General features: G+C 44.6%; 1 protein-coding gene across 1 annotated transcript; it reads right to left on the minus strand.

Moving 5' to 3' along the window:
- Positions 1–1,337: 1,337 nt before the first annotated feature.
- Positions 1,338–12,047, minus strand: TEKTL1 (tektin like 1; the record flags this gene model as incomplete). The annotated part of the gene is made up of 7 exons (XM_080799060.1): positions 1,338–1,586; positions 2,389–2,502; positions 2,592–2,687; positions 2,821–2,987; positions 3,633–3,831; positions 9,956–10,060; positions 11,478–12,047. The coding sequence occupies 7 exons, from the start codon at positions 12,045–12,047 to the stop codon at positions 1,338–1,340; spliced, it is 1,500 nt and encodes a 499-aa protein (XP_080655186.1).
- Positions 12,048–12,622: the final 575 nt, after the last annotated feature.

Raw genomic sequence — 12,622 nt, forward strand, 5'->3', positions numbered from 1 at the left:
AAAGGGACAATTTCCAGTCCCAGGAAGGATCTGCAAGAGGCTCAAAAGTCAACAGGGTGGTGGCAGCTCTGTGCCCCAAAGGATGTATGGACTGCACCCTGGGATGCCCTTTCTCTTCAGCTCCAACCAATAAGGAAAGGGCTCCTGGGTGGCTCAGTCATTAGGTCTGCCTCTGGCTCTGGTCGTGATCCCAGGGTCCTGGGATCTAGCCTCGCATTGGGCTCCCTGCTCGTTGGGAAGCCTGCTTCTCCCTCTGCCTGCCTCTCCCCCTGCTTGGTTTCCTGCTCTCACTGCCTCTCTCTGTCAAATAAATAAAATCTTAAAAAAAAAAATAGGAGGGGCGCCTGGGTGGCTCAGTGGTTTAGGCCTCTGCCTTCGGCTCAGGTCGTGATCTCAGGGTCCTGGGATCGAGCCCCGCATCGGGCTCTCTGCTCAGCAGGAGCCTGCTTCCCCCTCTCTTTGTCTGCCTCTCTGCCTAGCTCTGATTTCTCTCTGCCAAATAAATAAAATTAAAAAAAAAAAAAAAGAAACACTGGCCAATGGGGAGAGGTGGGCAGGGACATTTATTCCCCCAGCATCCACATGGCAGCACTGCAAGCCTGGCTGCTTTTGACTACTTTGTTTCTTCAGATTTAGGGGTGGCAAAGGTGGCTCTCCACAATTACCAACACCTTGGTACTGTGCTACCCATTGAGGTCTTTCTCTATCCTGCCTACACCTTTGCAAATACAGTTGATTCTCATTGTGGTAGTTGTGTTCTATAACTGGGTGTGTGCGCGCGCCTGCGTAATGTTAATAACGACAGCCAGTGGGTGGGGAACCTGCATTCATCTAAGAGGGGAGTTCAGATTTTGCTGGGAGTGCAGGCTTTAGATGCAGGGTTTAAAATTTTAGCTCTTCTGTTTAGTAGCTGTGTAACATTGGGCAGTCACCATTCTACAAGTCTTACACGGTATCCTTATGACAAGACTTTGAGGTGGATGCTGTAATTCTTTTCACTTTACCGATGAAGACACTGAGGCCAGAGAGGGACAGTGACTTGCCCAAGGCTACACAGTTGAAATTGGGGAGCTGGGATTTGGACCCCAGAAATCTGGCGCCCAGATCCAGCCTGTTAACTCTCAGGATACACTGCCCATAACGTGTTGTACGGTAAGTGATTGATGTACAGTAGGTGCCTAATAAATGGTAATTATTGTCATTTTTATTATAATTATGCTAGAGGATGCTTTGAGGGAGGGTAGGTCAGGCGAGGGGGAAGGCCATTGAGCTGTAAGTCTCTGCTCCGCAGGTCCAGCCAGAACTGGGCCGGAAGGCTGCGGCAGGGGGCGAGTCTGTCACTTGGAGGCAGCGTCCGGCTCGGCGCGGGGCGGCGTGCGCGGGTCCCAGTCGTTGACCAGGCGCTGCGCCTGCTCGTAGCACATGTGCGGGTGCCGCTGGCGGAGGCGCAAGCGCACTACATTATAGTCCACTTCATACCCGATCTTCTTGCATTTGAGGCTCCCGGTGAGGTTCTTGTGCGTGGCGAGCAGCTCCTTCAGGTTTTTTTCCACGTGCGAGATGTGGCGCTGCAGCTTGTCAGTGCCCTGGGGAGGGGGCGGGACTGTGCTGCGGGCTGGGCGAGCCGGACGGAGCAAGGGCCGCGCGGCACTGTCGGGGGTGGGCTAACACGCCTGGGCCAGGTGTGCGTGTGAAAGGAGCACACCTTTAAGAAGGGGCGGGCCTCAGAAGGGGAGGAGCACACCCGGGCCACGTGTGCTTGCGGAAGGTCCCGCCTGGGAAGGAGCCCCGGAGGAGAGGCGGGACTCGCAGAGATTGGGAGCAACACGCTTGTGCCAGAAGCCCTTGAAAGAACCTGCGACCCGGCGGGCCTGTGGGGGCGGCGCGGTACTCACCTGCAGAGTGAGGGGCGGGCCTGACCTGGGATGTGGGAGAGCATCTGGGCAAGGAGTGCATGAAGGAGCTAGGCTGAAAGAGGGCCGTATCATGAGGGGGGTGAGGCGGGTAGAGGTTGAGAGGAATTTTTTGAGACCCGTATGGATACCAGAGGGCCTCCTTCTTTTTTTTTTTTATTTTTTTTTAAAGATTTTATTTATTTGACAGAGAGAGAGTACGCAGAGAGGCAGGCAGAGAGAGAGGAGGAAGCAGGCTCCCCGCCGAGCAGAGAGCCCGATGTGGGGCTCGATCCCAGGACCCTGAGATCATGACCTGAGCCGAAGGCAGAGGCTTAACCCACTGAGCCACCCAGGTGCCCCAGAGGGCCTCCTTCTTATGGGAGTTGAAGGACTGGCAGACCTGGGTCAGATGTGCTTGAGGAAGGGGTGTTACCGGGATGGGGCTGAGCCTAGAGAGGCCGAGAAGGCGCGGAAGGGGCCACCGAGGGGGTACCTGGGCGAGGCGCGAGGCTTCGGGGAGTTGGGTGCCCACGTGTCTCTGGTACACTCGAACCAGAGGTCTATCCAGTTTCTCTCGAGTCTCCAGGTGACATTTTGACACAGGACCCTGGCGGAGTGTGGTGGGAGGAGCAGTGAGGCCCAGGCTAGGCGAGCACCCCCAGCCCCACCCCCGCACACTCTTGCGCCCCAGCACACCTTGATTAGGCCACGAGTGATGTACATTTCCTGGCTGAATTTCGTGCACCGATGGATAGTTCCCCTCATTAGTCCTAAGGTCATATTCATTCTTTCCTGGGTGGGTGGTAGCACAGAGGGGTCACATTGGCTTCCGGACTCCTCTGCTCCCGCGTCCCTCTCTCTGTAGTCAGCTCTAGTCCACCCTAGTCTCCCGCCACAAACTACGAGTAGCACACGCCGCTCCTACCTTCAGTTCCAAGGTCTCATGCATCTTCTGTGCCAGAGAGGCGCACACGCGGTTGCTTATCTCTTGTTGTTGTTCCTGGACGTCCTCCTCGTTCTTTGTCATTTCTAGCAAGGTGTCCTTGGACTCCAAAAACAGTCGCTTGGCTTCGTCCAGCGCCGTGGCGCACTCTGCGGGCAGGGTGGGGTCATGCGTGGAGAACCAAGGCCTCCTTTTCCTCATCTTGGTTGTCTGAGTCCCCCTTTCTATGCTCAGGTTGTGTTGGGCCCTGGGTGAGGGGGTTTACTGAAGGAATATAGCAAGTCCAGGGGAGCGGCTGTTTGTGGAGTTGGCATAAGTAGTGTCCGGGATTGACTGACGGAGTGCTCGCCCACAGGTGTGTGGGAAGCAGGAGTGTACAAAGGCAAGAGCTAACTAATCAAGAACATGGCTTCAGGGGCGCCTGGGTGGCTCAGCGGGTTAAGCCTCTGCCTTCGGCTCAGGTCATGATCTCAGGGTCCTGGGATCGAGCCCCACATTGGGCTCTTCTCAGCAGGGAGCCTGCTTCCTCCTCTCTCTCTGCCTGCCTCTCTGCCTACTTGTGATCTCGCTCTGTCAAATAAATAAATAAAATCTTAAAAAAAAAAAAAGTTCTCTTCCTTTCATAAAAAAAAAAAAAAAAAAAAAGAACATGGCTTCAGTGGATATGGGTTCTCAGTCTTCTCACTTGGTCAGGAGGAGGGGGATTCCCCAGAGAAGGCAGTGGCTGAGAAGCAGAGGCCTAGTGGGCACCCAAGGGTACCTACAACAGTGGACTTCTTTCTGTGGGAGCTTACCTGGGGTATAGGTGCCCACAGGGTCTGGGGGAGGTGTTTTCTGGCCCTGAGGGCGCACGGAAGGGATGTGGGAGAGGTTCACCCAGGAGTGACGGCCAGCCTGCTCCAGAACTTTATCCAGCGGCTGATTCATTAGGTCCACAGCTTGGAGCCTCTCCTTGCAGCAGAAGGCCAGAGTGTCACGGCAGGATGCCAGGGCCTGGGGGCAAGGAAGCAGAGAGAGGCAGAGAAAAAGGCAGGGTGTGAGTGGGGAGGTTGCCAGAGGTGGCAGGAAGAGATTTCTCTGCTGGGGCTGCAAAACGTTTCCAGCTCCAAACTGATCCTCTCCAGGTATTGTTGCTGGGAGAAAGAATTGACTTCCTGGTGGAAGCTCAGACACTCCCCAAGCCCCTCCTCCTGTCCAGAAGGCTTCAATGATCCCTGGTGGAGAGGGGAGGAGCTGAAGGGACCAGTGGCAGCTTCCCTGTCCTGGGTATCATTTTCTTCTGGGTTCTGTGCCTGGCTTTGCTCTGGCACTGCGAGAACTACCCTCCCCCACCTTCAGTTGTTCCACCTGTAAAGAGGAGAGGTGGCACTGGCTGAACCTACATGAATAGTTTTCCTGTACCAGTCCTTTGCTCCTCAGGGGCCTTCAAGGTGGATCCCCTCCCCTAGCCTCAGGGTCTCTTCTTCTCTGCTCTTATTAGCATTGGGAGCCCTCAGCTGTCTTCAGAGTATCTCCCTCACCAACATCTATCTCTTCTGAACTCCTACTCCCATCCAAACCCCACTTCTGCCATTATAAAATGAAGCATATTGCTTTGATACTTGCTTATTTGAAAGTTATATTAAAACAAATGTTTTGTATATGGATCCATATATATCCATATATTTATCCATATAAATCATATATATGTCTCCACATGTTAAAACAAGTCTTTTGTGTGTATATAGCCATATATAAATGTATATATATTTATTATGTATTTATATAGGGTGTATATATATTTATCATGTATTTATATGTGGATATATATTATATATTTATATATTGTGTATTTATATATTATATATTTATTATGTATTTATAATATGTATTTGTAATACATTATGTATTCATAATACATTATGTATTTATATAATATATTATGTATTTATTGTGTATTTGTAACACATAATATATAATACATAAAATATATATTTATATATTATCCACATATAAATATATATATCCATATATAAATACCACCTTCATCAAAATATAGAATATTTCCATCACCCCCAAAATATCCCTGGTGTCCCTTCCCTCCTCCCTTAGTAAAGCTGCCTTGCTGATTTGTTTTTCCTGTTCTTTAAGGTGTCCATAAACTACAGCCTATGGACTGGCTGCCTTTTTTTGTAACTAAAACTTTAATAGAATACTGCCACGCTCATTCTTGCGCATATTTTCTCTGGCTGTTTTTTGCTACACTGGCCTAATTGAGCAGTTGTAACAGAGACTGGATTTTGCACAAAGCCTAAAATATGTACTATTCAGCTCTTCAAGAAAATATTTTTGAAATCTAGAACTTCATATAAATGGAACCACACACTGTGTATCCTATGTCTAGCTTCTTCTGCTGAATATAATATCTTTGGGGTTCATCCATTTGAGTAAAAAATAGATTTAAAAGATCATTCATTCATTCAAATATTCATCAAGCTCCTCCCATGTGCTGGGCAATGTAGCAGGGAATGCGGAATGCAGTGGGGAAAACTGATCCAGTTCCTGCCCAAAAGAAGTGATGGGGTCAACATGTGTAGACAAGATGTGCTAGTGAGAGGATCAGAGAAATGGAGATTATCTGGAGGGGAGCATGGGATCCAGAAGTTTTGTGTGTGTGTGTGTGTGTGTGATTAAATAGACAACAAAATTTGCCATTTTAACTATTAATTGTAGAGTTCAGTGTAGAGTTCAGTGACATGAATGTGCAACCACTGCCACTATCCATTTCCAGAACTTTTTTTTCATCATCCTAAACAGATCTGTACCCATTAGAGAATAAGTCCCCTTTTGTTCACTGGTGAGGATAATCCAATAAAGATGGAAGTATTGGTGTTGCAGAAGAATGGGGAGAAAGTGGATGCAGAAGTAGATGGAATTCTATCATTGGCAGGGAATAATGAGAGAGATTCCCTTTAGTGGCTTCCATGCATTGGGGTCATTCACTGAGAATGAGGAAAGCAGAGAGCTGGAGAGAGGTTTGAAGCAAGAGAAAGTATGAAATAACTTGCCCAGTGGGACAAGAAACCTTCTAGACACACATGGTGAGACCTCTGGGAAAGTTCTGAATGCCAATTTGCATTCATGATCTGACGTTGAAACAGGTCTGTTTGGTTGTAAGAATTTTTCTCCAGAAATATGTACATCAGGCCTCTCCAGTGGCCCTTCTCAGTTTCCATCTATGTCTGTTTTTTTCCCAACTCTCCATTCCCATTTCTCTCTTGCAAACCCTTCCCTACAGAGGCCACCCTCAGGGTCTTCTCCCTTGTCAGTTTTGGACTTTCTTGAAGGATTTTTCAGGACTCACCAGATTTAAAGGAATATGACAGTGGCCTGGGGGGTTGGTGGGGGGAGCACCCAAAGGGTTCAGCACCACGGACAGTGGTGCACCAGCTCCTTAATTTCCTCCCCCAACCTCACCCACTACCCTGATCTGTCTCTTATTTGAATGTCCTTATAATGTGAACTCTGTGACTGCAAGGCCAGTTCTGTCTTTGTCCCCAATGCCAAGCATGGAGCCCAGACACCAGGATTTTGGATTAATATTTGTCAAATAGTTGAGTCAAAAGCCCGCACAGGTTACCAGCTAACTTAAACCAGTTCCAAAGACTCCATCAAACTTGGCTGCCCTCTCACCTCTATTAGTGCCCTCATAAAGAAGTCCTTATTGCAAGAATGAAGGATGTAGTGACAGACCATCTCTGGCTGGAGCCGACAAAGACTGAACACATATTACAGTGTAAAGAGCTAGGCTCAAGGCCTGACCTGAATCATAAGGAAGTTTTCCCACTTCCTGGTATATATCCAGAGAAGATCAGGGTCTCAAAGAGATAGCTGTACTCCACGTTCATTTCAGCATTATCCACAATATCTAAGATGCGGAAACAATCTAAGTGTCTCTTGACAGATGAGTGGATAAAGAAAATGTGAAATATATTATTACAATATTAGTGTATTAATCAAAACATTGATATCTTAATATATTATAAAATGATACAAAATGATATAGTATTATAACATGTAATATTTTATATATTGTATTATATATATCATATATAGAAATTATATTATATGTAATATGATATAATATACAATAATTGTATAATAATTATATAATGACATTACATAATATAATTATATTTTATATCATGTGGAAGCCATATAAAATTTATAATAATTTATAATTTATTTATTTATTATATTTATTTTTATGATTTATAATAATAAATCATATTACAATATATAATATATTATATAATATATAATATTATATATATATATTATATATATTATATATAATAATATTATATATTATTATTATATTATTATATATTATATATATATTATATTAATATTAATATTAATTAATATTAATATTAATATTATACTATTATATTATATTATTAATATTAATATATATAATAAATAATTAATATTAATATTAATATTATATTATTATATTATATTATTATATTATTATATTATATTATATTAATATATTATTATATTATTATATTATTATATTATATTATATTAATATGTTATTATATTATTATATTATTATATATTATATATTATATATTAATATTAATTAATATTAATATTAATATTATATATTATATATTAATATTATTATTATATATAATAATATTAATATATATAATATATATTATATAATATAATATTATATAATATATTATATATATATAATATAATATATATAATATATATTATATAATATATAATATATTATATATTGTAATATGATTTATTATTATAAATTTTATATGGCTTCCACATAATATATCAATATGATATAATAATATAATATAATAAAATAAATTATATTACAATATATTATATCTCATATATTATAATTATATAATTTATATATAATAATTTATAATATTAATATATAAATATATATAAATATATAATAATTTATAATAATTTATTATTATAAATTTTACATGGCTTCCACATGATATAAAATATATTATGTTATAATATATATATTATATATAATATATATAATATATTACATGAGATATATAACATATTACATGAGATATATATAACATATTACATGAGATATATTATATATATAACATATTACATGAGATATATCTCATATAATATATTATAATATATAAAAATATAAGATAATTATAATTAATATGTATTAAAGATAATATATATTATATATTATACATGTTATATATATATTTTTTTTTCTGGCATTTTTTTTTAAATTTTTTATTTATTTTCAGTGTAACAGTATTCATTGTTTTTTCACCACACCCAGTGCTCCATGCAATCTGTGCCCTCCCTAATACCCACCACCTGGTTCCCCCACCCTCCCACCCCGCCCCTTCAAAACCCTCAGGTTGTTTTCCAGGGTCCATAGTCTCTCATGGTTCACCTCCCCTTCCAATTTCCCTCAACTCCCTTCTCCTCTCCATCTACCCTTGTCCTCTATATTATTTGTTATGCTCCACCAATAAGTGAAACCATATGATACTTGACTCTCTCTGTTTGACTTATTTCACTCAGCATAATCTCTTCCAGTCCTGTCCATGTTGCTACAAAAGTTGGGTATTCGTCCTTTCTGATGGAGGCATAATACTCCATAGTGTATATGGACCACATCTTCCTTATCCATTCATCCGTTGAAGGGCATCTTGGTTCTTTCCACAGTTTGGCGACCGTGGCCTTTGCTGCTATAAACACTGGGGTACAGATGGCCCTTCTTTTCACTACATCTGTATCTTTGGGGTAAATACCCAGCAGTGCAATTGCAGGGTCATAGGGAAGATCTATTTTTAATTTCCTGAGGAATCTCCACACTGTTCTCCAAAGTGGCTGCACCAGTTTGCATTCCCACCAACAGTGTAAGAGGGTTCCCCTTTCTCCACATCCTCTCCAACACATGTTGTTTCCTGTCTTGCTAATTTTGGCCATTCTAACTGGTGTCAGGTGGTATCTCAATGTGGTTTTGATTTGAATCTCCCTGATGGCTAGTGATGATGAACATTTTTTCATGTGTCTGGTAGCCATTTGTATGTATATATAACATAACATAAATTATATAATAGATTATAACTAATATATATGCTACAATATTATTATATAATTATATATTATGTATTATATTAATATAGAATAACAGTATATGATATAGAATATGTAATGTAATATGTATATAATAAAATATATACAATGGAATATTATTCAGCCTTAAAAAAGGACAGCTTGCCATTTGTGACAACATAGATGAGGCTGGAGGTTCATTATTATGCTAAGTGAAATAAGTCAAATGCAGAAGGATCTCACTTATATTTGACTTATATATAAAAGTTAAATTCATAGTGCCAGAGCATAGAATGGTGGTTGCTAGGGCCTGGGGCAGGGGAGGGAGAAATGGGGAGATGCTGATCAAGGGCACAAAGTTTTAGCTCTGCAAGATGATTAAGTTCTGGAGATCTAATATAGAACAATGTGACTATAGATAACACTGTATTTTATAACTGAAATTTGCTAAGAGTTTGGATCTTAAGTGTTCTCACCACACAAACATAAAGGTAACTATGTGATGTGATGAATATGTTAATTGCCTTGATTATGGTGATTATTTCACAATGCATACATTTATCAAAGCATCGAGTTGTGTTAAATATATCCAATTTGAAATACCTTGGTAAAGATGGAAAGCAAAAAGATGCCTGAGCTGAAGCTACTGCCCTGCTGTTGGCCAGCCCTATGCCTTGGGTGAGTCTGTGTCTCTCTGAGCCTCACTTTCCCTATCTCTAATGAGGGGATCATAATTCATATTTCACAGGAGAGTTTTAAGAAGTTAACTCGGTGACTGCACAGGGCACTACACAGAAGGGTGTTCATTGTTATCTTGGGGCCCAACTCCATCTCTCAGAGCTTCAGTTTTCCCATTGCACAAAGTGGAAATACAATGAGTGTCAGGGCAGTGGGTTGAGGGTTTGCTGTGGCTACAGTCCCCAAGGTGAGAGCAGTTCACCCATTCAGATCCAACTCCAGCCCTCCCAACTTGGCCCTAGGTATTCTCAACCTTGAGCAGGGTCTCTGATTTTTCCATATCTTTTTCCATCTTCCTCTTCATGCTCTTTAGCTCTTCCTTCTCCCAGTTAAGCATACTGTCAGCTTTGTCAGGGACCTAGAAAACAAGGAGAGAATCTCTCACATCTTCCAGAGGGGGCTGGAGGGAGATTTCTCCTTTGTGGGTAGTAGAGGGTTTGCTAACTCCATAAACTTCAGGTTTGGAGAATGGAGTTGGGGTGCTCTCACTCTTTGGGGACATCACTCTGAGAAGGCTTTATTCTTTCAAGGGGGCTCTCACTTGGGGGGGGTCTTATACTTTAGAGAGTAGGGCTGGGAGCTTCTCTCTTTTATGGATAGGAGTCCAGTGAGATGGGATGAAGGTGATTTGCGGGGAGGTTGTTCTCATTCTCTGGGGTTGGGTGTCCCCTTTCCTTGGTGATGGTCTTATCCTCTCTCCCTGACCAGAAGTAGAGGGGACTCATCATAGGAATGATGAGGAGTTGCCTTTTTGGGTTCTTACTATCTGGATTTGGGGGCTGGGGGTAGGAATCTCACCTGGTGTGTGGGGGTTTCATGTCTCCTTAGGGAGGTTGGAATGTTCCCCACTTTTGGGATGATGGTCTGCAGTTTTACTTTAGGGGGAGGATTTCATCAAAGCTGAGACTAGGGGTCTCACTCTTTTCTCTGGCTAGGGACTTAGTAGTTCTCAGGTGCAGGGGCTTGGAGTCTGAGGGTTTCAACCGGTAGGCAGGACCACCTGGTCTCTTCTCCCCAGACAAGGCCTGAGGAGGGTTTCTCACATTCTGATGCTTTGGTGGAGGACTTGGGATTTAAAAAATCATTTTGAGGAGGGATGCCTGGGTGGCTCAGTCCGTTAAGTGCCAGACTCTTGATTTCAGCTCAGGTCATGATCTCAAGATATTGAGATTGAACCCCACATTGGGCTCCGTGCTCTGTGCAGAGTCTGCTTGTCCCTGCCTGTCCCCCTGCTTGCTCTCTCTTTCTCACATAAATAAAAATCTTAAACAAAACAAAACAAAACACCATTTTAAGCAGCGCTTCATGGGTTAGGACGAGGACATCACCCATTCTCCTCAGTGCGGGACTTTGGGTGTGTTTTCACTGGAATTGGGACATTGAGGGCCTTGAGCCCATGGGAGGGTCTCACTTTCTGGGTCCGGGGCTGGTTGGGTGATTTCATACCTGGCCTGGGGGCTGTGGTTGCTGTTTGGGAAGAATTTCATCTAGTCTGATTCAGAGTCCTACCTTCTCTCCTGGGCTGGGGGGCTGGAATAGACACTCTCTTTGGGGGAAGGGGGCTGAGGATCTCATCCCCTCGGGAGGTCACCTTCTGGGCTCGGAATCGAGGCATCTCCTCTTGGGAGCGTCCTCATCTTCTTGAGCCCTCACTCTCTGGGAGCTGGGGCCTGGGGTGCAGGTGGGCGTTCTCTCTACGGGGAGGCGTTTTCCCCAGGCCAAGCATCTGGGAGCTGAGGCCTCGGGCTCTGAGAGGGCAGGGGAGATGGTCCCACCTTCTCAGATTTGGGCCGGTAGCCCCGAAGCTTGCAGCTCTGCTGGTTAATGAGCAGGCCTTTGCGCACTTCGCTGAGCCTGCGGTCCGTAGCCTCCCGCTGCCGAAGCAGCAGCCGCAGCTGCCCATTGATCTGGTGCTGCGCACGGCACAGGCGGGCAGCTGTGAGGCGCGCACCGCGCGCGTGCGCGTGCACCACCTCCGCAGTCTGCAGGGCCCGCGCATCGCGGTGCATGGGCAGCGGCAGGCGGGCGTGCCAGGCGGGGGGCTTCATCTTGCCCTTCCACAGCGTGACGCCCTCGCCCGGCGGCGGCTTCTCTAAGGTGCCGCCACCCTTGAGCATCTCCACGCGGAAGCGCCAGGGCAGGATGTAGGCAGCGCGGCAGAGGTGGCGCGCCACGTGCGGGTCCCTCACGCTGTCCTTGGGTTGCCACATGGTCACTGCCTCCTGCCCGCAGCGGTCGGTCAGGTGGTGCGCCTTCCGCGTGATGGCTTTGGCTGCCTCGCGCCATGCTGGAGTCCCTACGCGCGTGTCCTGGCTGCGCTCAGCTGGGGGTACCAACACCGGCATTGTCCCTGCTTGATATCTCGGCCTGGCCCCCGGCGCCTCCACGGGGAGGGGCAGGGACTCCCAAAGACGCGCCAACTCCTTCCTGGCCTGAACAGCGAGTGAAACGGAGTGCCCATCACCATGACGACGGGGGCAACAGCGCAGAAGCAGTTCCACAGGTGGGGGAGGGGAAAGGCTACAGAGGCGTGGACGGAGTCTTTGCTTTGGAACGCGGCCATGGTGGCTTGGAATCTGGCTTGGAATCATGGCTCCTTGAGGAAGCCGACCTCATTTAGCACATCTCTCTCTGTTCCTTCCTATCCCCAGCAACATAGGCCTTCTTCCAGCCCTTGGGGCACACTAAGCGCTTCCCCACCTCAGAGCCTCACACTCATGGTTCCTTTGGGTGGCATACTCCTTTCCAAGGCTGACTCTTCTCCAATCTTCAAAACCCAGCTTAAGTATCACTATGTCAAAAGGCTTTTTCCTTAGTACTATCGTTAAGCCCAACTCTTCTTTCCCTTCACTCAGGATTTTTTTTTCTTTCTTTCTTTCTTTTTTTTTTTTCTGTGCAAGCCACAGAAACAGAAAAGATG

Source organism: Martes martes (genome assembly GCF_963455335.1).
Source record: "Martes martes genome assembly, chromosome: 1".
NCBI lineage: Eukaryota > Metazoa > Chordata > Mammalia > Carnivora > Mustelidae > Martes > Martes martes.